This window comes from Apteryx mantelli, chromosome 27 (assembly GCF_036417845.1).
Source record: "Apteryx mantelli isolate bAptMan1 chromosome 27, bAptMan1.hap1, whole genome shotgun sequence".
NCBI lineage: Eukaryota > Metazoa > Chordata > Aves > Apterygiformes > Apterygidae > Apteryx > Apteryx mantelli.
In genome coordinates, this window is record NC_090004.1 from 4,605,662 (window position 1) to 4,628,495 (window position 22,834).

General features: G+C 46.6%; 1 protein-coding gene and 1 long non-coding RNA gene across 5 annotated transcripts in view; one reads left to right on the forward strand and one right to left on the reverse strand.

Annotated features, from left to right (window-relative positions):
* Nucleotides 1-850: 850 nt before the first annotated feature.
* On the forward strand, nt 851-3,100 carry LOC136994306 (uncharacterized). The gene is made up of 3 exons (XR_010886458.1): nt 851-946; nt 1,180-1,394; nt 2,671-3,100. It is a non-coding gene; the product is annotated as an uncharacterized lncRNA (long non-coding RNA).
* Nucleotides 3,101-7,261: 4,161 nt separating this feature from the next.
* The window catches only part of RPS6KA1 (ribosomal protein S6 kinase A1), a 44,971-nt gene continuing 29,398 nt past the window's right edge, over nt 7,262-22,834 (reverse strand). For all 4 annotated transcript variants that reach the window (XM_067311326.1, XM_067311325.1, XM_067311328.1 and 1 more), the window contains 20 exons: nt 21,494-21,610; nt 20,195-20,276; nt 19,801-19,881; nt 18,892-18,971; nt 18,163-18,269; nt 17,514-17,551; nt 17,239-17,381; nt 16,585-16,655; nt 16,264-16,352; nt 15,982-16,046; nt 14,843-14,945; nt 14,409-14,536; nt 13,784-13,909; nt 13,159-13,248; nt 12,748-12,906; nt 12,360-12,521; nt 11,626-11,702; nt 11,329-11,446; nt 10,765-10,902; nt 7,262-10,427 (listed from right to left, as the gene is read on the reverse strand). In XM_067311326.1, coding sequence (XP_067167427.1) covers nt 10,305-10,427; nt 10,765-10,902; nt 11,329-11,446; nt 11,626-11,702; nt 12,360-12,521; nt 12,748-12,906; nt 13,159-13,248; nt 13,784-13,909; nt 14,409-14,536; nt 14,843-14,945; nt 15,982-16,046; nt 16,264-16,352; nt 16,585-16,655; nt 17,239-17,381; nt 17,514-17,551; nt 18,163-18,269; nt 18,892-18,971; nt 19,801-19,881; nt 20,195-20,276; nt 21,494-21,610 — 2,097 coding nt within the window. In that variant the 3' untranslated portion in view covers nt 7,262-10,304. The remainder of the gene's footprint in view (nt 10,428-10,764; nt 10,903-11,328; nt 11,447-11,625; nt 11,703-12,359; nt 12,522-12,747; nt 12,907-13,158; nt 13,249-13,783; nt 13,910-14,408; nt 14,537-14,842; nt 14,946-15,981; nt 16,047-16,263; nt 16,353-16,584; nt 16,656-17,238; nt 17,382-17,513; nt 17,552-18,162; nt 18,270-18,891; nt 18,972-19,800; nt 19,882-20,194; nt 20,277-21,493; nt 21,611-22,834) is intronic.

The window sequence follows — 22,834 nt, forward strand, 5'->3', positions numbered from 1 at the left end:
GCAGAGCGGCACTCGTGAGAGCAAAGAGGGGACACGTCTGATGAGACGGTGAAGCAATTTCTTGTGGAAGCACCGATGGCTTTTAATAGCCTTCGTATAATGTTTAAGCATTTAAGTTGGGCAGTACTGTGCTTTCTGTCACTTCTCTTCCGTCACGTGCATTTCCTGCACATAGTAAAAGCCTCTTAACTGGGAAATAGGAACAAATAGTGCAAACACTCGTGTTATAAAACAGTTGTGAAAAGTTGCCACCTTGAGCGCAGCTCATCCTCGGGCCTCTCGTTAACGTGGCGATTCAAAACGATGTCTCGGTCAACCAGCTTCTTGCAGGGCTGACACTGAACGGTGCAACCCCGTCTCGGGACTCGCGTCCGTCGATGGATGGAAATGCTCTAATTTGATTCCTCCCTTCAGCTGTGGAGGCGAGGATGCAATTGCAGTTCAGCTTGGAGCCTTTATAAGTTTGTACATACTTTACGTGAAGTTTGGAGCCTGGTTTTGAGGTACTAAATGGAAGCGTCTGTATTTATTTCACGTGTCTAATCCTCGAGTTTACTAGCGTCTCTCCCTAGTGAGAAGGTGCGTGTTTATCGGGACTGAGAAAGCAGCACCGCGCTGAATTTTGTGTCGTGCATTTGCCAAAGGAGCTGCTGCGCGCGTTTGTGCACAAAGTTGGGAACGCGTTAAAACCCGAGTTCGTTACCAGCAGAGGGAGCGTGGGTCAGGGCTGGGTTCGGCTGGGAGCTGGGAGGTTGCAACGGGCTCTGCTTCCTCCCAGGGCCCCGTCGTGGCGCAGCTCCCTAAAGGGGAGACGGTCGCAGCGTAAGCAAGGCTGGTTTTCTAAATCAGACCCAGCAGAACGGCAAGATCCCTCTGCAGACCTGGGGCCTTGCTTGGCCTCGCTAAATCACAGATTTCCTTTTCTCCTCCTTAACTCGTGTTGCCTGTAAGTCAAAGTCACTAGATGGTACTGTTGCTGTTCAATATTTATGCCTCCGCGGGCCAGCTACTCGGGAAACTCATTTCTTCTGAGAGATGAAGACGGGCCTGATAATTTGTCAGGGAAATGCAAGCGAGGAGCCGGGGAGCAGAAGTAGGTCAGGCCTGGTTCCCGCGGCTCGGCTCTCGCAGGGGAGCGGAGGGGCGGCGGGGGTCTCATCCCAGCCCTTTCGCTTCCAGGTCCGCTGCCCCACGGCGACAGGTCTGACCCTCGGCCACCTTCGCTGGCGGCGGGTGAGCGGCGCCGACGGCGGCTCCGGCGCAGGAGGAAGGATGAGACCGGGGTGGCTGCGGTCGGGGGAGCTTTGCAATCAGGCCTCCTACGAGGACGCAGCTTCATCTCGGGGAGCCACCATCAACCCCTTTAAAGAGCACCCCAAAAAAACCAACCCAAGGTGAGCAAACAGTTGCACAAATTCCTCACCGATTCACATGCACCCCCCCCCCCCAACGCTCTCAAATGACGCCGTGGTCCGGGTGCCCGTCCCCGCTCGGAGGTCGCCAACCTTTCGCTTGCAATTCCGGGCGGACGGTAACAAACGGGTTATTGTGCTCTGCAAACCCGTCGCTGCCCTGGCGGCCGCGAGAGCCGCCTGCCCATGGGGCAGCCCGCCCGGAGAGCCGCCTGCGCGCCCTGCCTTCGCTCCCGTTTCTATCAGAGGGGAAAGTCAGGCCAATTAAATCAGGCAGCATTGAATCACTAATTGACATAAATGAGACAGACAGACAGCTGGGAAGACTGGGGGGGAGGGAAAGGGGAGCAGGTGCCCTGGATGAAAAAGAGATGGAAATTCAACCTAATACTGCTGCAGCTTTTCTTGTCCTGGATGTTTGCGTTAGCTAGAAACATCTTCAAAAGTGTTTAAGCTCCTGCTGGAGATAAATTAATGGAATAAATACAAGTTACGACTGTTGTACGGTTGATTGGGATGTTCCAAAAAACGCCTCCAAGCAAACCCAAAGTGAAAAACCCTCAAAAAGATTTTTTTATTCACACATTTAGATAAAAAAATACAAATGTTCTCTGCAATTTGAATACAAGGCCTTGCAGCTGAACAATTACAAAATAATTTTAAATTGCATTTGTTTCTTTTTTCTGCATTCGAACAGTGCTTGACTAGGTATTTTCCTCTCTTCTTATTAGGGAATGTTCTTTTTCCTTGAATATACCCTTCAAATATTAATTCATACAAAAATGAGTTATTTAAATTCATACATTTCAAAAGAATGAGGCATAAAGGAAGGGGAGTTACTTACCAAAGTTACTTGTATCAGCATCAGCGCTGCTAATGGAACCAGAATTACCAGCCTTGCAGCGGGTGTCTTCCCCCGGAGAGCGCCTTGCCTCACCCAGGGTGTTGCCTTTATGGAAACAGAAACCCGTTTGCCATTTTCCTGAAAAATACTTCTCGCGCTGTATATCTGAGCAGCGAAAACGGGGAGGGCTACAAAAGCAGGGTGGTGGGACAATCCCGAGCGGGTACAGATAGCAAAGGGGGCCAAATTCTGCTTTGCTGTGCTATTAAGTCCTCTGCTAGCAAAAAAGTCAGTAACTCTGCATTAACCCTTGTAAACCAGAATGAAAACAGCCTGCATCTCAATTTTAAAGCAATGCAGATTTGCACATTGGGGTGCAATAACACCACAAATATTTTTCACTTGTATCTCCAGAAACTTTTGAAGTCTCTTCCTGAATATTTCAACACATTTTCCTTCGCCGTTTTCCCAGCTGGGATCATTTTTGCTGGTACAGACAATTCTTCTTGGTATCCATGGGAATTGCCTCCATAATTAGAAGTGCACCCAGTGCACAGATCAGAGTGTTCAAGCCCAGCAGCTGGAACTAGGAGGCGGGTCTGATTAAATCTGCGCTGCCGCAAGGAGAAAAGCCAGCTTTAATGAAACATCAGACGAGCTCCCTACCCCGTCTTTAAACAGCGCGGGGAAAGGGACTCCTCTTTTGCTTCAGGAGTCGCTGTTCATCGCGTGCTCCAAACTCACTGAACGGAGCGGGAGTGTAGCAGCAAGTGATTCGGGGCTTGGAAATCAGTGATGTGTCTAGTCCAGAAGGATCTAATTGCTAGCAGTGACATTTATTAAAGCTGTGCTCAAAATATATCTTCAGAATTACAATAAAGACAGGAAATGTCTAAACACAGAGAATTGTTATCAGTTGCAGGCCTCATTTTTCTTCTGAGATGCTCCTCTATAGTTTAGAATAAGCCGTCATAAACCAGTGAGATCAGAGCCGGCTCGTACGTTGCTCACAGAGAAACAACTTCTCATACGGGTTTCCTACCCTGACCGGAAGCAGCAATTTGCATGCATTGATGAGGATACAAGTAGTGTTAGCCAACAAATCTCTTTTATTATGGGAAGTAAATGATTTTTATTATTGCACACCAAGTCTGCCTTTAAGAACTTGCTGTACAGAATAACCCTACTCTGTGCTAGCCTGCTGCATCTCTTCTTGAAATATGAATTTATCCAAAATGGATTAACTCATTATAAATGTATGCATTTGAGAAGCAAAAGATTTGGCTTAAAAGCACGCAGGGTTCATGGTGGAAAAGCGTGTTGGTGAAAGAGGCATGTGGTTAGATAGAAATTATTAATCCAATACAAGCTTTTTTACCTTTAGTTACTGCTTCCACAAAATCCATTGCTGCTGCAGGCTTCCCTGCAGCCCCGAAACATGGGGCTGAGCAAGTCAGTGTCTGCTGGAGACATTTTGGGCAACTCTGGCTTCAGGTGTGCTGCTGGGACAGCAGAAAAGTCATTATACAAGTCTGCATTTCTCTCCCTGTTTTAAAAAATAGAACTGCAGGTTGGGGTGAGGAGGACATGGTCACAGTTACAGGTAGCTGGGGAGAAAGGCAACTTTTAACAAAAAATCTTTTTCCTACTACTTAGAGCAGCAGAGGACACTACGGTGACTGGGAATCAAACATGGCTCTAAGTCCAGACAGAGCTGAAATCCCCAGCTGCTTTAGAAGTTCCTGCAGCACAGGCTGATGAGACTTCAGCGTATCGCTTCCCCAATACGGTTAATACGCAGCTCCCTATCCCGGGATACCTGCAAATCCTCCGATCCATATGCATTCAAAAACGTTTTAACATTTCCACTACTAAAGAAGTAATTCACTTTGCCAATCTGGAAGCAAACACAGGCAGTGCTAACAAATCTCGACTAATGGAAGTTTCTTTAAGTGATGTTTGAACTCAACCCAAGCTGTAATTCTCTAATTTGAAGCTTATTCTCACAAACTGTGCAAGATGCAGATGAATGGGAGATTTCTGGCTTTGAGTCAAATGCTAGAGTAATTAAATGTTTATAAAACACTTTAAGCATGTGAAGTGCTATTATCATACCCAAGAAAGCAACAGGCTGTAGCAGATTGGAGCACACGAGATTGAGGCACCTGAGCTCATTTCTCCCACTCCATCTCTCTGTCAGAGCCGCTAACAGGATGATGAACATGACCACATTCCTATCATGAACAGAAAAAGTCAAACCCAAATTGCTTCCTTTCATGTCAACATGTGCGTTTCAAAAGTTTTTCCTTCTGTAATAAATATCTAAGTAGATGGCCAGCTTGCTGTTTATCTCACGAAGGAACTACCCCTAGGGAAAAGAGGAATTGCTGTTACTTCTGATCTCGCACATAAAACTGAAGAGGTTCCACCTGTTAAAGGTTTATAACACCATCTGCTGTTTAAAAATCAGACAGCATTTGAGCTAAGCATCGCACAAGAGTTTGTGCTTGCTTGATAACCTAGAAGTGACAAACAGCTAATATGAAAAGGTTGGTGTAATTGGCACTTTTCACTTCTGTTCTTTCAATCCTTTAATGTATTTCGTCTTGGTCTTAATTAGGAAGCAAAGTTTTTCTTCGCTAGAGGGCTTAGAAAGCCGGCGAGCAGTAGAGATTTAGCAGCGCTACAAGGTTCAGCCAGCCCTACGCCGCAAAACCTCGATCTCGCTCTGCAGCCACGGTATCCCCAGGGTTGCTCCAACTTTTGGGTTGTGCTCGGGGTGGTCGTCCCTGCAAAGAGTTTAGTCCGCGTGGCGCTTTCCTACAGTCGCTATGGTCTTTTCAGTGTTTAGCTGGTTTCTGAGCAGTGTCGTTCCCCTCCCAAACTTGACCCAAAGAACCTGCTTAAAAACCTTTTCTTAAAAGGGAGCCATAGACCCCACAGGGTATGAGCAGCTCAAAGGAAATCTTTCTTTCTGTCCAAGATCAAAATATTTGTCTTTTGCTGTCTCACACTGCTGCCTGCCCGATAGAATAAATTCTCTAACCAAGGTTTCTTTTACTGCCTTCTAACTGAAAGTGGTGCGGATTTTTGTCTCGGGAAAAACAACAGAGCCCTGGAGTTCATTAAACAGCTCAGCCAAAGCACTCACCACCGACCCTCTTAGTTTTTGTTGCACGTCATAAAAAGCAGGCGAATATTCTCAACACCACCACTTTTTCTAAAAAAAAAAAAAAAAGTTTACTCAAAATGGGTTTCTATGGAGTCTGGCCATTCACCCGGAGACAATATAGTGTTTTTATCACCTCACGTTTATACAAAACACCCCCTGTCAAAGTCTTAAAGTCTAGTAAAAATCAGGGGATGCAGCTCTGCAATCCTGCTTTAGTCCTATCACGTCAGGCCCTTTACAACATCATCCGCCATATTTAACATTTATAACCCCCTCCACGCGCATCGTTTAAAGAGTCAGGGGCTCCTTTGTAAGCGATCAGCTTCTTACCCCAGCACTTTACATGCACTTCTCGACAAAAGAGACCTTTTACATGTCAATTTATTTTCAGACAAGCATATCTGAAAGGGAGTTTTCCTCCAGAGTGGAAATAGTATTAATGGCAGGTGTTCAGTGCAACACAAAAGGAGGAAGGCAGCAAGTTAGCTGAGCTTAAGTAGTAAGACAGCTTGATGTTTTAATAACCAGAGGCAAGAAAATGGGATGGCAGTGGACCTCCAGCTTTCGTAGCATGAATGAAGGTTTTATTCAGAGCCCCCCATGTACTTGCAAAAGACGACCTTGAAATATTTTAGATGTTGGCTTTGCTTTAAAAGAGGGATTAAATCATTGAATATTACATGAAAGCACAGCATCCGCCCCACATACCGTCAAACACGCTTGCAGTTGCCGGGTCCTAAGCCTCTGCTTCGGAAAAGGTGGTTGCCACCAGGCAGAGGTGGTGCCCAGCAGGCAAACAGTGCCACGATTCACATTTCCCCACCTAGCCACAAATCCACAAAAGACTGGAGAAAAAGTTTACACCGACTAACTTGAAGTTGGGGACTTGACGATGACACTTGCATCAGTCAGACTCAAGTTTTGAAGCGAGAGGATCATTTGCTCAGTGAAATTTCACTGAGAGAGAGAGGGGAAAAAAAAGATGGACGATTGCTGAGAAGGTTACTGGCCTTCATTTTTAAAGACAGCCTAAATGATCACGATGTGAACATTTATCAGGCCAAAATACATTCATCTCTGCTCAGTTTAATTTGGCAGAGGTCAAGACCATGTCATGAAGAGGAAGACATGACTACGCAGAGGGGAGGAGGGGTTGTACAACAGCCTTTCTGCCGGGTCAACCTCTTTCACAACAGAAAAAGCTGCTGATTTATGCCCCAAAATAGGAAGGTTTAACCTTCTTTGATGGAAGCTGTATTCTATAAAGAAAGAAGAGACATTCAATGTTATTTTCAGGGCCCATGCCTAGGGATCAGCATAATATTTTACACAGGTTAATTCCAGGTAGACTCAGCTATTAGAGACTGGATTCCGGGATTTCTACTCCTTTGAGCTTTCATATACACTTGCAGGACAAAACCTTAGAGGTCAAGTTGACCATTAAACACCTGAAATAACACAAGCAGTTCTCCTTGTGAAGGTTTCCTTATGTATGAAAGCTAAATACATTTGTGTCCCTTTTTAAATCAAGACAAAAGGTAACTTGTATCTCCTCTTCGTACCAAGTTAAAGCTGAATGACCTCGAACTCTCATGCCAGCAGATCATTTGGTCTTCTGTAAGACATCTACTAGCTCCCCTCAAAAGGTTTAAGGGACCCAGCCCAACATAGGTCCAACTTGCACCTCAAATAATGTGATTTCAACTAAGATGACAGTAGTTGGGCCCAACTGCGTTTTGGAAAAGGTTTAATACTGTCAGGACAAAACCAGAAAAGGAACGAGGGGGCCCACCTGACCCATTACAAACACCTCCAGTTCTCATAAACAGAAAGATCAGCAAGTCCATTTTTATTGAGCACTGGAATTAAAAAAATTAACAGCACTTAATTATTTGGAACTAAAAATCAAAACTTATTTTTACTTATGGAAGGATCATTCACAACAACTTGGTTAAAAATACGGAAAGCACAGTTTAGCCCTTCGTGTTTGCTCTGTTCTCCAAAATGATGTAGGTCCAAGAAGATACAGCTGAACTGACTACAGAAAGCTCCTCTGATTGAACACCGTGGGGCAGCCAGCTCGACTCAAAAAGTCACGGCGGAGGGGTCTTACAAGCCAGGCGTTGCTTACCGCTAGCACCACATCTGTAGCAACTGCAGGCTGTTCTCCTTACATGGACAGCGCTCTACATCTGGTTATCCTAAATATCTCTGAGTTGTCGCTACTTGGCCTCACACCAGCACCATTACAGGGAGGATTAAGCAAGGGTATAACATTTATCCCGATTAAAAACTCAAAAACATTCACAATTTCATACAAACATGCCAGCTACCATTCAAGCAGGACAAACATTTGGTTTTAGCACTGATCCTGACCGGTCCGTATTGTTTGGAGACTCACAGTGAGTGGTGAACGCTAGCAACACATCAAACCCATTTAACCTCTTAAGAATCCACTCTTGAATTGCAATGTCAGAAATGTTCTTAAAAATTGTTGGAAGGTGTCTGCTTAAATCTCAACAACACCCAAGGGGACTGACCCCAAGCTCCCAAAAGAAGTTGTTTATAATTGTTATATTTATGTAGGGTAGCTAAAACTTGCACACATTTTTACTGGCACAAGGGTGACTGCACAGTTGTAGTAAACGTAAGGCAGGTTCATTGGCATCAATACAAAAATTGTGCCAGAGGAGAAAGCAAGAATTTTTGATGAAGGCATTTCACACAGTGGAGCGACCCCCTCCCTGCTGAAGGCCCCGCCAGGCCTCCAGCACTCAAAGTCCATTTCTTTCAGCACAAAAGTCTTGTTATCCTGGGTGAGACCCTCTAACATTGAGGAAGGTGGTGGGCTGCAGAGTAACACTTGCAGTTCAACTCACACCATTCCAAAAATGTACTTTTTTGCTAATTCCCAAAGTACAACAGAGTTAACCTCGCACAGGCAGATTGGCAGAGTTCATCCCTGGGCATGTCGGCATCAGATGTGCTCTGCCATCATTGGCAAAGGATTAAAACCAGCTCTGCTGCAGGTTTATAGCAATACCAGTGAGAAGATACAGCCTGCACTGACACCAGCCTTCTCCTCTTAGAGGGCACTGAAACCTAGGGCAATACTTAGAATAAATACAGGGAAAAAATCATGACTATGTCAGATTCTCACTGACTGCTTCAGGGAGTAAAACAGGACCTGCCTGGGTGAGGGTGGAGGAGGAGGAAGAGCTGCACATCTCTGAGAAAAATTTTAATGGAATTTTCTATTTTGAAGTCTCCTGAGACCAAGGAAGGGGGAAAGGCAAAAAGAAAGTTTCCCCTCTCTATACGACCAGCCAAAGGGAGCAGATATTCACATGAGAACCTTTGCTGTCTTCAGTCACTTTTTTGAGCGCTTGCAGTCTCCATAGTTCTTCTAATCCTCCCAGGAAACACCCATCAGTAAACTAGAAGAGCTATAGCAATTCCCTGCAAGTTAGAAGGGATCAGGAATTTGCTTCTAGCACAGTTCACCTGCAAGTGTTGGTTTCTATTAGAACTACGATGCCTTGAGAGTAAGAAGTTTCCCTTCTCCACAGTCCACATCTTGCCACCTTTCATGTTGATTACTGCCCCTTAGCCCATAACTAGTTCTAATTATTTCCAACTGCAAAGCAAGGTATTAAGCCTGAGAGAAGGGGCATAATATGCAGCCCTACCACAGTACTGCTGGGTTTCCCACCAGAGGGCCAGCTGTGGAAGATAGAGACACCTCTGCAGCTGAAAAAGCTTTGCACATCTCTCAAAAAGCAGGCAAGAATCATTATCCCCATATTACAGAGGGAGAAATGACTAGGGTCGCTTATTCTGCAGCTAAAAGTCAGTCAGTAAAATAATATCAACTGAGTGACATGTTTATTGTACAATTCAGAAAGAAACCCTGAGTTACCAGCTGTAGAACAAAGTTAAATTAAAAAAGATACGGTTTGCTTCACAGATTCCTGCTAAATGAAAGGAAAACCAAAAATGGTTAAGAGCAGCAGCCAAAGCCAGCCCAAAACCTCAGCTTTGCTGCGGAGAAGGTTCCTTTGTCATCCACACCTGCTCAGGTGACAAAAGCCCCAGTGAGCACTGGGGGCGATGGTGAATCCAAACGAAGATGGGAAGGTGGGGGAAGGAATGAGCCAAATCTAGCAGGTATTCTGGACAGCTAATCATCTAAGGGAGTGTTTGCAAAACACTTGGTTTATTTTGTTGGGAGAACAGCCATGTGGCCTGGGGGAGGGCAGAAGAGACAGGAAGAAATGGAGTATGAAAATCGACCTTGCAATCTGAACATATACACAGAAAAGAAAAAAAAAAAAGTGAAAGAGAGGGAAGTTCTCTACAAACACAAGTGCTGCTGGCTAGGAGTCTGCAAGTTTGACTTTGGGAAGGGCATACAAAGTTTCAAGGGAGGAAAAACCCCAAAGCCTGAAACCCAAACATCATGCAGTCTTCCAGCTGCAATGGCGTTGGAGAAGATCAATTCCAAGATATGATGTAGCTACAACAAAGATCTGGCCCTACACAGGAGAGGGTGAATCAGAGCTGCTTTTTAGTGCCACTTGACATCAGTTATACATTCTAGTTCTCATATACACAGATGGATGTCTTTAAAAATTGACAATTTACACTTCAAAAAAGTTTTACAGTGAAGTTCTCTCAGTAAAGATCAGTCCACACACAGAGGAGCCAGTCTTTCAGAAGCAGAAAGGCACTTGGCCTTGATGTGGATTTCAGAAAAAGTCCTCGAGGGATCTCCTTTGCAGGCACGTGCTGCCCAATTTCCTGCCCCCGTCCTCAGCAGGTTGTGCAAAGTCTGGTGTGATTGCATTGCACAGTGCTGCTGCAGACTGCCCAGAATTCACAGTGTGGTGGAAGGAAGTTTCTTCACCCGCCTCTGTGCCAGAATGGATGATTCGATGGGCTTCAGCTGGGGGCTTGGCTTAGAGCTGTTCAGTGCAGAGTACGTGGCAGCCATCGCCCCCTTGGAGAGAAGGCATGAGAAAAGTCATTTAGATGTAGAAGAGGAATCAGACTCTTGGCTCTTTTCAAGATGAGGGAACAGAATAGCCTGGCCCACAAATGAAGCCAGAAACATTTTTTTCTTTTTTAAATCCCCCTCCCTTCCTGAGATGCAGTTAAAGAACCTTCCTAGGTTGTCCTGCCCCCAAAAAATAGCGTGCCTTACATTGCCTGGCCCACAGCTCTACAACCTTGCATCCTGCTTTGCTTGCACCACTGTCACCCCACCTGAACCCCTGCTTTCCAAAGAGCACGATATCCAAGAGGAACCAGCTGAACGCCCAGCCCAGACTTTGTACCTTTACAAGCTGAATGTCCTGGTGATTCAGCTGGCTCTGGGGTAAGCTATCCCTCTGTGTTATCCATGGATCTTGCAGGACCTGTTTGGCTGTTAGGCGCTGGTGAGGATCTACATGAAGCATCTTTGATACCAGATCCTAAGGAGATCATTTGGAAAGTTAGACTTTAAAAGACTTCATACTTTAAATAAAAAAAATATCACCACCCCAAATCACAATTTAAATTCAGAGGCAGAGTTTAAAGACCCAAGACATCAATCTCCTTGTGTATAAAATACATTTGCAGTGGGCCTGGGAGGTATAACACAGCAACAAGCTGGGCATGGTTCAAGCACTAAATTGGTGTTGCATACAAATATTCAAGGCAAGTGCTAAAACAAAGCAGATGGAGGCACAGTGCTGAGCTGCCTACAGGGCAGATGTGTACGGGGTGGAACCTGCACTGCTGCTTTTCTCCTACCTCTTCTGCCCTCCTTCCCCAACCTGCTTTAAACCTGCCTCACAGCAACTGGCCATGCTTGATCTCAACCCTTTAATTTAACCCAGGTGAATATCAAACCATACCTTGGCTGTGGCAGAAATAGTGTCCCAATTGCCTCCACTGATAGAGAACTTCCCCCCGCCTATTCGGGTCAGGATCTCTTCTGGAGTGTCACTGGGCCCGTTTGCAAATGGAGTGCAGCTGAGGAGAGAAGAGAGAAAAAGCACGTGAGTTACTGTCCTGTGACTGGGCCAGGAACTGGTCCCAGTTAACACTGACTGATACGGAGAGGCACCAACTGCCTTGGCGGAGCACGTCTGAGAGCAAGCTGATCACAGCGCGAGCTGTGACCTTCCACAGCGAGACGGGGAGGCACTTACCCTGCTAGCATTGTATAAAGGAGAACTCCCAGGCTCCAGATGTCACAGCCCTCATCGTAGCCTTGGCGTTTTAGTACCTGAACAGAATAAGTAAAGAAAAAAAAGCGTGCTCAGTTCCTGTCACAGAGCTTGTTTCAGCTTGTGAAGAGCAGCTTGACCCCCACATGCAGTCTGTATGCAAAGCTCCTTCTGGAGCCCTACTGAATAGCAAGGTCATGGACTAAAGGTCAGGATTCAAATCAGATTTTTGTTTCATGGAACAGAGGAAACCCCCCAGGTGCATCAAAATGACAAGCAAGAAAAAAGCCATGTTCCAATGCAGTGACACTGCATGTGTGCTCTATTGGGTGCCAGTTCTTTTTCTTTCCTCCACTTCAATATAGCCGAAGGGAAAATAAACCCACCTCTTTTAACAGGTCAGTTAATCAGGAAGAGAAATAGCCTACAAAAGTCAGTGGGATTTTAAAGTCTCACAACTCTTATTAGACCCTCTCCTAGCAGCTGAAGGAGTACGGTACAGTACAAGTTGGAAGAGTGCATCGTAACTGCGTGTGAGATCCCACGTTTGTTCAGTACTACAAGTACTGGTATTTCTGCAATTAGGGATTACGAGTCGGAATATGCCAGAGCAGGCTTCAGTTAAGCACTGGGCAGACCTATCTGTGCAGAATGAGAATGCAGTCTAGGGGAGGGAAGTGAGAGCTACAGGAGAGTCAAGTCAGTAAGGCACTTACCTCAGGTGCCACAAAGTTTGCAGTATAACAAGGAGTCATGAGAAGGCCATTCTCGGCCCTCAGCTGCTTGGCAAAGCCAAAGTCACAAATGCGAATGTTTTCTGGGTTTCCTGACTCATCCACATAGAGAATGTTGCTGGGTTTCAAGTCCCTGTGAACCACCTACAGAGCAAAGAAAGTGACACTCTCATACACCAAGCAGATGAAGGTCTGAAGCTGCATCAGGATACTCAACCCCTGCTCTGGCCCCACATCTGCCTTGCCAAGACAGCGACGCCAGAGAGAAACAATAGTCCTGACAGGCACAGTTGCTCCCTGGAGGAGAGCGAGTGCAGTGCAATGCTAGACAGCTTCCTAGGGAAACAGATGTAACCAGACCCATACTCACCCCTTGAGAATGCAGATACTCCACCGTTTTACAGATCGTGTGCAGGACAGAACTGGCCTCCCTCTCCGAGAAAAATTTCTGTCTGAGGATCTTATCCAGCAGCTCTCCTCCCCGCATCAGCTCAGTCACCAGATACACATATTTCCCATCGTCATACACCTACCAAAGCAAACATGGAAAGGGTTAATCAAAAACTGCTTCCCAGACTTCCCGTTTGTAGTTCTACTACGAAGCAGACAGATGTCAACAACGCAACAACGTTGGATGTAGCCCCAACCCAGAGCAATACAATGACGAGTGACAGCGGGTTGCACATGCCAGAGCTGTTGCCAGCGGGCATTCAGACCCCCTGCAGGCCAGTCTGCACTTCCTAAACCAACACGCGTGACAAGTTATTCAAGTTACACTCACATCTTTCAAGGTAATGATGTTTGGATGTTGCCCATATCGCAGGAGGATTTCGATTTCCTCAGAAGGGTCTCGCTTGCTCTTGTCAATGACCTGCGAGAGTATGGATAAGCATTATCCACAACCGGATGGGAAAGTGTCCGGGACACAGCAAATAAGCTGAATATTTGGGGCGCTGCAGAGATACAGTACCATGTCCATTCCCTGTCTCCTGCCCTCTTTAGCAATAACCTCTACAAATAACCTTTAGCAATAACCTCTACAAATAACCTTTAGCAATAACCTCTACAAATAACCTTTAGCAATAACCTCTACTTGCGTTGTCAGTTTTGTGTCTCCGACCCCAAAGTTTTATGTCTGGGTTATTTGTTAAGACATAATATAGCCACAGCAAGCATTGCAAAGAAAGGTGAGACACTGTCCTCCCTCCCTGAGAAAGGAGAATGCTGCTTCCCCACTATTCCTAGATAAGAAAGCTGGCACAGCTATATACACAGCAGCACAGAAATTGTCCGTTTGGGTCCCACACAAGCAGGGAAAGAATTCCATTCCTGGATATTATTTTGGCCATTATGGGGATGAACAGAAATCGAACAGGAGAGTTCAGTTCAGACTGTAAATCTCAGACCTTGACTGCATACTCCATGTTGGTTGCTTTATGAATGCAGCGTTTACACACTGAGTAGGAGCCAGAGCCGATCACCTCCTTCACCACGTAGCCGTCGTTGAACTGGACATTCTTGCCGTGCAGCTGCTGCAAGAGGAGAGCAGAGGAGCAGATGAGATGGGAGAGGTCAGGGAACGGTTTGTGCAATGCGATGAGTTAACTGTAATACAGGGCGAACTGACAGACGGCTGTCTGCTGCATCCCACAGCTTCTCCTCCCTGCTGGGGAGAGGGAGGAGAAGAGAACAAGGCAAATATAGGTCACTAGGCTAACACTATCTGCATCTAAGCATGGTGCAGCTCCGTGGCACCTTTCAACCCACAGGCATTTGCACACACCTCCCACTAGCATGGGTCCAGCTAGGGAGAGGAAAGCAAACAGATTCGAAGTGCCCCAGTGACCTTTGCACATGACAATCAATAGAAATGAAAGAACAACAGGATGCAAGAATTCAAAACAGAATGACTCTCATCTAAGGCTTTACTTAAGCTCTCCCCAAAACAGCACTGAGGTCCTGCAGACCCGCACTAGGCTCTGGGGCATTACTGCACCTCAGAACAGTTGCTCTTCGGTCCCCGCTTTTTACCTGTACCACCGAATTCAGAGGGGACTGGGCAGGTTTCACCTTGCCATCCTCCATCAATCCGGTCGCAACGAAACTGAAGCCGCAGAAGAGCTGATGGGCCCCTGCACTTGGGGGGATGCCCGGGGAATCTGCAACAGGAGTTGAGAGGCACCTTGAAGAGGGCTAGGCCGGCTGAAGCAGAAGCCTTTCCCTCGCTTCCCAGAAGCGACAGCTCCTCTCCAGGCTATTCTAGACAGGAGCCACGCTGCACAGCACTGCATTTATTAACACCCTGCACATGTACCACTGGGCCTCTCTCTCAGTGCTCCTACTATCTGAAGCTGGCAGTGCTAAAAGGAGGCAAGACATAGCCTAGCTGGCACAGGCAAAGCAAATACTAAGCCATATAGTACAACTTCACACAGGAAGCTTTGGCTGCATTAATTCGCACAAACCTTTTGGTGTACGAGACGTAAACTCCGTGTCAAAGTAAAAGGTGTCATCTGGCTGGCCTACTGCAGGCTTGAAAGGTGGTTTGATTTCCCTTCGGTACAGTTTCTGCAAAACAAATACAGCTTGAAAGTGCTCTGATAGTTCAACGCTCTCATATGCGCTCAGAAGGGTGTAAAGATCTGCTAGGAATGAGAGGCCAAGAAGAGATTTTGCAAAACTAGAAACAACTTTGCGGCTTAGCATATAACTATGGCTCAGCAGTTGGAGGGAAGACTTCTGGGCCAGTATGGTGCTTTTGAGTCAGTCCGTGGAAAAATACTACAAGTTTCTACCATCTACCACATATTGGTCAAGAAAAAAAAAGAAAAAGTGTTCTCCAGGCAGCTTGCCCCCCCATTACAAAGGTAACATGAAGTATTTACCTCACCAGGCTCTTCCCCCACTCCTGACTCCCATTAAGGTGTTGCTGACACACATCTCCAGGGACAGCCAGAGGAATTGCCCTAGGAGAACATTCGCCTCCCAGCGCCCCCGCAAGTCTCTCTTTTAAACTGCTTCTTGAAGCAAAAATTTGAAATAAGCCTTACTAGCATTGCTGGAGGTTCATTCTGGTAATTTGCTGGATGCCTCGAAAGCGCAAAAAGACTGATCTTCAAAATCCCTTACAAAGCAAGGGAAACCAGCCAGGGAAGAAACTAGGTTATATAGTAAAGTAGGGAGATGGCCAAAAGTAATTCAGAAATGCTGGTTCAGTTACTGCCCTGAGACTATTTCTATGGATGAAACAGGGTATTTCCTTTTCAGGAAAGTTTTTCTCAGTCCTTTCTATTCTGGGCAAGGCAATCCCTGTTGTGCCAAACCCCAAATTAAAACCTGCGCTTCCCTTTTGAGAGAATAAATTCAAGACAAGGTGAGATCATAAGCAACTCAGACATCGAGCAGTTATTCACATGACAAACAGGAATCTGAGTTTTTGGAAGGATTACTAGAATAGTTGGAAACATGGACTGGTAGCCCTCCCATAGCCGACTGGTCAGGCTTCAAGCATCACGATTGTGCTATTATTGCAGTCAGCAAAACTGCAGTACTTTCACTGAGTGGTGTGGAAGTTTGGTCTTAAATTTCTTGATTTGATACTCACATTCCAGTCAATAGTAGAGTAGAAAGGATGGCGCTTTATCTCTTCTGCCCCATCTGGACCAGAACCTGAAAGATGCACCCGCAGAGTGCATAACATTAAATCAGGACCACTGACCAAGTGAAGGCTGCTACCACATATGCAACATGACCAGGTATATTATGGGGAACCTGGCTGTAATGAAACAAATTAACCTAGCACAAGTCTGAACATGCACCTGACCCACTAGGATCGGAGAGGCCCAGGAACAGCATCAGGCATATTCAGAAAGAAAATATGTCTTACCTAATCTGTTGGCCGGATTCCTTTTGAAAAGGGCTCGCAGGAGACTCTGTGCTTCAGAGCTCAGGAACTGAGGCATGCCCAGCTTTGCTCTAGAAAGGAAGTTACGCAATCAGTTGTAGGTTTAAAGAAGTCAACCCACAAGCCGACTGCAGTACCTCCACCCCTGAAAGTACAATAATCTGTTTGGCATTTATACGGCAACCTTCAAGCTAGCTGTTGATACAGAAACACTTGCCAAATAATGCCATCAAGTTGTGAGAACCCCCAAGTTGCAACATCCTCAGAGAAAGAGCAGCAAGCTCGCCTCATGTTTACACTCACTTGAGGATGAGGGTCATCGTCTCCTTACGATCCTTTCCCTGGAAGGGCAGTGAGCCAGTGAGCATTTCAAACTGGGAGGAAAAGAGAACAAGGAGGGGTCACATGTCTCAGCAAGTCTAAGGGCTGCACAGATCCTACTACATCTTCAGTTGGGAATCCTCCAAAACTAGTGAAAAGCTTGCATGAGTGATCAAAGCGAAGCCTAGTTCCAAAAAAAAGTTAGCAAACAAGTCATTTTCTCAGAAGGGAGCTTGGCTCCACAAGGTTTGCAGCAGGGATATGTTTGAGCCAGTGCCTGCTCCTCCAGGAGCCCTCAGATACACTGACTGCCAGATGGTGGCACCAGATCCGCACAACAACCAATATCGCAGCACTGGGGGCTGACACGGGCACCCACACGCACACCCCATGCTGCACGCCCCAGGTGCTCACTGGAACCGTCCCAGGAGCTCTGCGTTCCCCGAGAAGCACATTCCTGGCTGGATCCCTGCACTGCTCAGCCACCCTTTTAGAGAGTCCTTTCAGGGAGCTTTGGGAGTATCCCCAGGTCAGCGCATCTGCTAAACATGCAGAATCATGCAAAGGTGTTTCAGAGCTACTGCTAGAGCAGCTGCTATGAAGTCAGGTTTCCAAACACCCTAGTTTGGTACATACCATTAACACCCCATATGACCACCAGTCAGCGCTGTGGGAGTGGCCCTGACGATTCACAACTTCTGGCGCCATGTATTCCACTGTCCCACAGAAGGAATAGGCTTTCTTCTCATGGTCTATAGCTTCTTTACTCAAGCCAAAATCTACATAAGAGAAAAACTGTTAGCATGTGCCCATCTGCTCTGGACTATCACACTGAGTGGAGAAGTCTAAGAGAACCTCCACATTTAAGAATTAAGCTTGCTGGAGCATGAGGTTTCTGCAGAGTCTCCTACCTGTGAGTTTGATGTGCCCTTCTTCATCCAGGAGGATGCTACAGCATAAGTGAAAAAAGCAAGATGTTATTAGCTGTAAGAAAGGCTGATGTGCATCAGCACATACCTCGGATGCTGGTCAGAGATGCTCTCAAAACTCCAAAGGAGAAAGTTAACTATCCCTTCCAACCCCGAAGCTTTAAACTCCATCATCAAAGCACAAACAGGAGAAAGGGCAGCTCCCCTTCTTTCTACACACACCCCTTCACATTGAGCAAATAGCTCCCAGAGGCTGCATCACCTCTGATCCCCCACATCCCCCAGGTAAGAACTGGGTCATGCAGCTGGCATGCGTCTCTGCAGAGACCCCGCGTGGTGCCTTTTTCCTCCGAAGGCTCTCAATTGCTTAAAGCTGGAGGCCAGAGCCTGCCAAGGATTAATGCTCAGACATGTGGTGCACACATGCTGCCTCCACAGTGCTCCTGGCCGCAACTGCTGATGTGAGGAGCAAGAGCCTCGGCGATCTGCACTACTGCTTTCCATCTAGTTGGCCCAGAGGCATTATTCAGCTCTGTCTTCATGGAAGACGACTGTGCTGTTTTCTGACTACAGGCATGGGACTGAGCTGTAGGAAGGACTCAGTTCCCTGCCTCAGTTGTGCCACACGTACTTTTCTGGTTTGAGGTCTCTGTATATGATTCCCAGGCTGTGCAAATGGTCGAGCCCCAAAGCCAGCTCTGCCAGGTAGAACTTCACATCCTCCTCTGTGAACATGACCTGAAGGAAGGCAGAGGAAGCAGACAGGCACCAGGGTTACAGCCCTGACAAGGGGACCACATCAGGTGCACCCATGCAAGATCTTTCATATCCATGTTGCTCCATCCTGCCTTTTCAAGACAAGTTTCCCAGGCTTCACCTGCCATCCTAAAGTATCAATTAAGCAGCAACCCTAAAAAACACAAACATGGTTGCTAGGCAGCAGACAGGTGTTAAAAAACTCTTCATTTACATTAAAGACAACAGGGAATGTAATTTGGTTACCTGGCACAGCTTCTTGTTGCCCCTCCCATGCCCTGCCCTCACCCTCTCCCAGTGAAGCAATGCAGCCAGATGACACCACAGCAGAACATGGCACTTGCTTGTTTCCATTCTTGATGTGATGCTCAGCAGAAGCTGCTGGAGGAGGTGAGACCTGCCGCCTATGCTGGTGCTCTTCTGGCAGAGGACAGGGTTCCTGAGACACCCGCTCTTGTTTCCAGCTCTGAGCCAGCTGCAGGATGGAGGTTTTTTCCATCCGCCTCAAAGAGTTCCCAAGAGTCAATCACTTCTCCAGGCAGTTAAGGCTTAGCATGCATGAACTGAGAACCTCAGCAACACCAAGATGCCAGAGCATACACACCTCTTTGGAAAGCCGAGTGAAAAGGTCACCTCCTCTGAGGAAATCCAAGATGAGATAGAGCTTCCCCTCTGTCTGGAATGCTGAAACACAAGCCAGAGCAGGAATCAGACCCCTCTGCTGAGGGACGGCTCAACTGTGTTACATTAATCACTTAAGACCCAATGGCTTCGGTTACACAGATGCCCTGCATGGTTACTGGGTTAAACACAGGTAGGGCTAATTATTTGGTGTAAATGAGATAAGCCTGGCCAGGATGTTGAAATGGGAGCTCACCAGTGGTACTCTGACACTGCACAAAAGTCTGATCTTCTGCAGGGTTTGTTCCCTTTCAGCCAGTGATGCCCTGCTGAAAGGGCCATTTTCCCAAGAGAGGCACCGGTCACTTTACAGGGAAAAAACTGCTCTTGCTTTCCTCAGAGTGAGAGCATTAATCCTGACGAACTCTGGTTTGACTAGTTAACTCTTTCTCAATTTTTCCTTAATTAATAACTTAATCCAAAGGATTTGATGTTTAAACCTCTTCTCCTGGGCTATGCTGTTTTCCTCATTCAAAAGCTAGAGTGGGCACAGAACCAAAGTCCTTTCGAGGAAAGGATTTGTTTTAAGGGGATTGCGAAGGCTCCAGGGCAGCACAGCGATTGAGGCACACTGACTAAGGCCTCTTCTCCATTTCAGGTATTTCCAGAAGCCTGCTACAGACCATGAGAATCTCTCAGCATCCTCCCAGCAGCCTGCTGCTGGATGCCTAATGTTCATCTACCTGGTTGTGGCAAAGACACCTGTAATTAATAGCATCTCTCTTTATTGTGTTCAAAAGCAGTTAGTCTCTGTTCCAGGTGGCAGCCCTTAAAAACTGGAAGCTTAGCTGGGCACCCCCTCTCCCTGTGTTCCAACTAGCTCCACACTCACCATAGTGGAGTTTCACCACAAAGGGATGGTTTACATCAGCCAGGATGTCCCTTTCTATCTTTGTCCTCTGTCGATCACGCACTGCGGGAGAAGAGAGGAACGGCTCAGACACTGAAAAAGGCACACAGTTCCCTGATATCAGCCTGCCCCCAGCCTTAAGCCCTTTAGTTCCAGGCAGCCTGAGCCAGATCTTCTCCATCTCCGGCACTGCAACAACAGCTTCTTAGAGATGGAGAGAAGAGGGGCTGTCCGGCTGAGATGAAGAGATTTCTCTTTCACACAGATCACTCCAGAGCCAGCACTGCCCAGTGATTGCTGTGGGATTTTTCCCAATACAACTCCCCAGTGCTCTCTAGACATGGAGAATAAGAGTGTCACAGGAAGACTCTCCTACCTTTCAATGTTGCCTTCTTGAGCACTTTCATGGCATAGAGGTGGTTGCTGTCTGGCGGAGTGATTTTTCTCACCAGAAAAACCTGAAGCAGAAAGACACATTATCTGAGCTCTAAACACTAGCACAAGGAGCTAGATGCCTCCCAAAGCAGCAAACCTCAAAGTGATCTGACAAGCAGCTGGCCACAGGTCTGGCACGTTGTACCTCAAGCTCTCCATGTGAAGACCCATGAGGTTTTCGAGCAAAGATGTGCGCCTGGAATCCTCTCACACCCTATCTCCAGCCATTACAGCACTCATGCTTCTACGCTGAACTTTCCTTCTCTCCCGTCTTCCACACCTCTTGCTCATTCCTGCAGCTACCATGGGATTGTGGTGACGCCTAGGGGCTGTGACTAAGAGTCCTGTCCAGCCTTGTGTTCTTAACTTGAAGCAACACCACAGAACAGAAATAACCTTACCTACTTCTAGTCCCTGCAACACTGCCCGTCGGTGTCTGACATGCTGGCAGACTCACTCATGCTTCTGTGAACCACAAAGCCTCCTGGTGACAGCAGCCCCAACTTCTTGAATTTCAGGCCCTCTCTGGATTTTTACCCCCCTCCCTTCCCTGATGTCCTGTACTACCTGGATCTAGACAGCTTTGAAAAGACACTGCTATTTCGAATAAAGCCCACTGCTGTATTTGCACAAGCAACAGCACCCAGCCCTATACAAGCCCTTACTATTAGTGTTGCTAACTGACTAACGTTAAAGACTTAATGCACGAACAGACAGTGTGTAAGAGACCTGGATTATTTGCAAGTTGAAATAGATAAGAGTTACAGGCTACTTCCTTCCCCCTTCACAGAGGGGAAACTGGACCGTACACAAGGGCTGAAAACAGCCCGTTGCATATAGCATCATTTCTGAGAACAGCAAAGGGCATGGTCTGAGTCCTCCAAGTCCTCAATTCAACTGAGTAGACTGGCAGCCAGCCAGAGGGCTGCAGGAGGTCCCTCTGCCCAGTGCAACAGCTGTGTTCACAAGCAGGATCCTACTCCTTTCCTCCCAATCATCCAAAAAAAAAAAAAATAATAATAATAAAATATATATATATATATATATATAACCAGAGAAGCTCTGGACATACATCTCTGCAGCTGCCTCTCAGGTTAGAAGCAAACATTTGCTAAGTGGGCTGTTCCAGCCATGACTGGGTGAGAATCAGGATAGTGGTTACACTGGGGACAGTCCCTTTTCTCACCTACTCTCTCAAAAAAACTTGTCTGGCATGACACATAGGAAGAAGTGAACTCACCTTCCCAAAAGAGCCCTGTCCCAGAACCTTCAGAAGCTCAAATTGGGAAGGATCAGCCTTCTCAGAGCCTTCCTTCACATGGTGTGTGATGTTGATTTCTTTTACAACGCCTTCACCCTGAAAAAGGACACATGGTTGAGTGGGAATATACTCCCGAACAAGGGAGAAAAGCCTTATTAGATGAAGGAAGAAGGATTGTAGCTACAGACTCACAGGAACCACATCTGAGAGAACCATACAAATTGGTGCTTGTCATAGGTATCTTCTGGCTTTAACATCTGGAACAAACAAGTCACTGGTAGGCTTCCACCAAGCAGCCTTGTTAAATATCCTGCACTCTCCCAAATGCTGTGCTCCTTTGTCCTTGCACCAGTGGTGTTGTATTTCTTTGAACTGCATTTCAGAAGAGTGCTTTGAAAGCACCTTCCTTTTTAAGGCGCTGGTAGCAAAAACAGGAGTGTTTATGCCACTAGAAATCCCACAACACAAAAATACGGCACTGTTGTCAAAACATGGACAGGGCTGGCAAAAATCAGACATGTTGGAGCCCATCTGCTCAGCAATCTGAGCAATTCTGCAACATAAGCCTTAGCGCATCTTCGGCACATACAGATGATGCTTTTTAACAGACTCAAGCCTTCAAGAAGATTGAGGGGAAGCCAAGGTCCCTGGCACATGTTTTGTTTAAAACACATTCTTTTATTAAAAAAAAAATATATATATATATAGAAGAAAAAGACATCTAGTCAGAAGTAACTAGAATAAATTCACCAACAAAGCTAGGCCAGAACTGTCTGTCTGACCAGAGCATGAGAACAGCCACAGACATTGAGGTGATACTGAAACACTTCCTTTCCCCAGCAATACTTGTCCGTAGCTGTGGTGCATAAAGCCCAGAATTCAGCTCAGTAGAAACACCTTGTGCTGCTTTCTGTTTGCATCTCCAGAATTAAAGAGAGGTTTTGTGCCACTAGTCTTCCAGCTGCGCCTTTCCTTCTACTTCTCTCTGATTATATGCAGCCATCTAGGTTTCCTCTAAACTGGACAGTGTTCCAGCACCTCTCCTGACTGACTATGGCAAGAGCCCACAGGGCAGGCTAGACTCGGCTTCCCACTTCTACAGACATGAATCTTACTCCAGCCAGAAATTCCCTGCGGTCAGACACCTTGCAAGGGCAAGTCCAGGTTTGTTAGCACTTCAGTCCCACACCACCCCATGTCAGACATTGTCTGGTTACCGTTTGGACCTGAAGGCAAGCAATTATGTTCCAAAGGGCATTAAACCCAGTTGATCTCTGACCCTAGTGCACGGGTAGCCATCAGAGAGTACCAGAAAGCTGG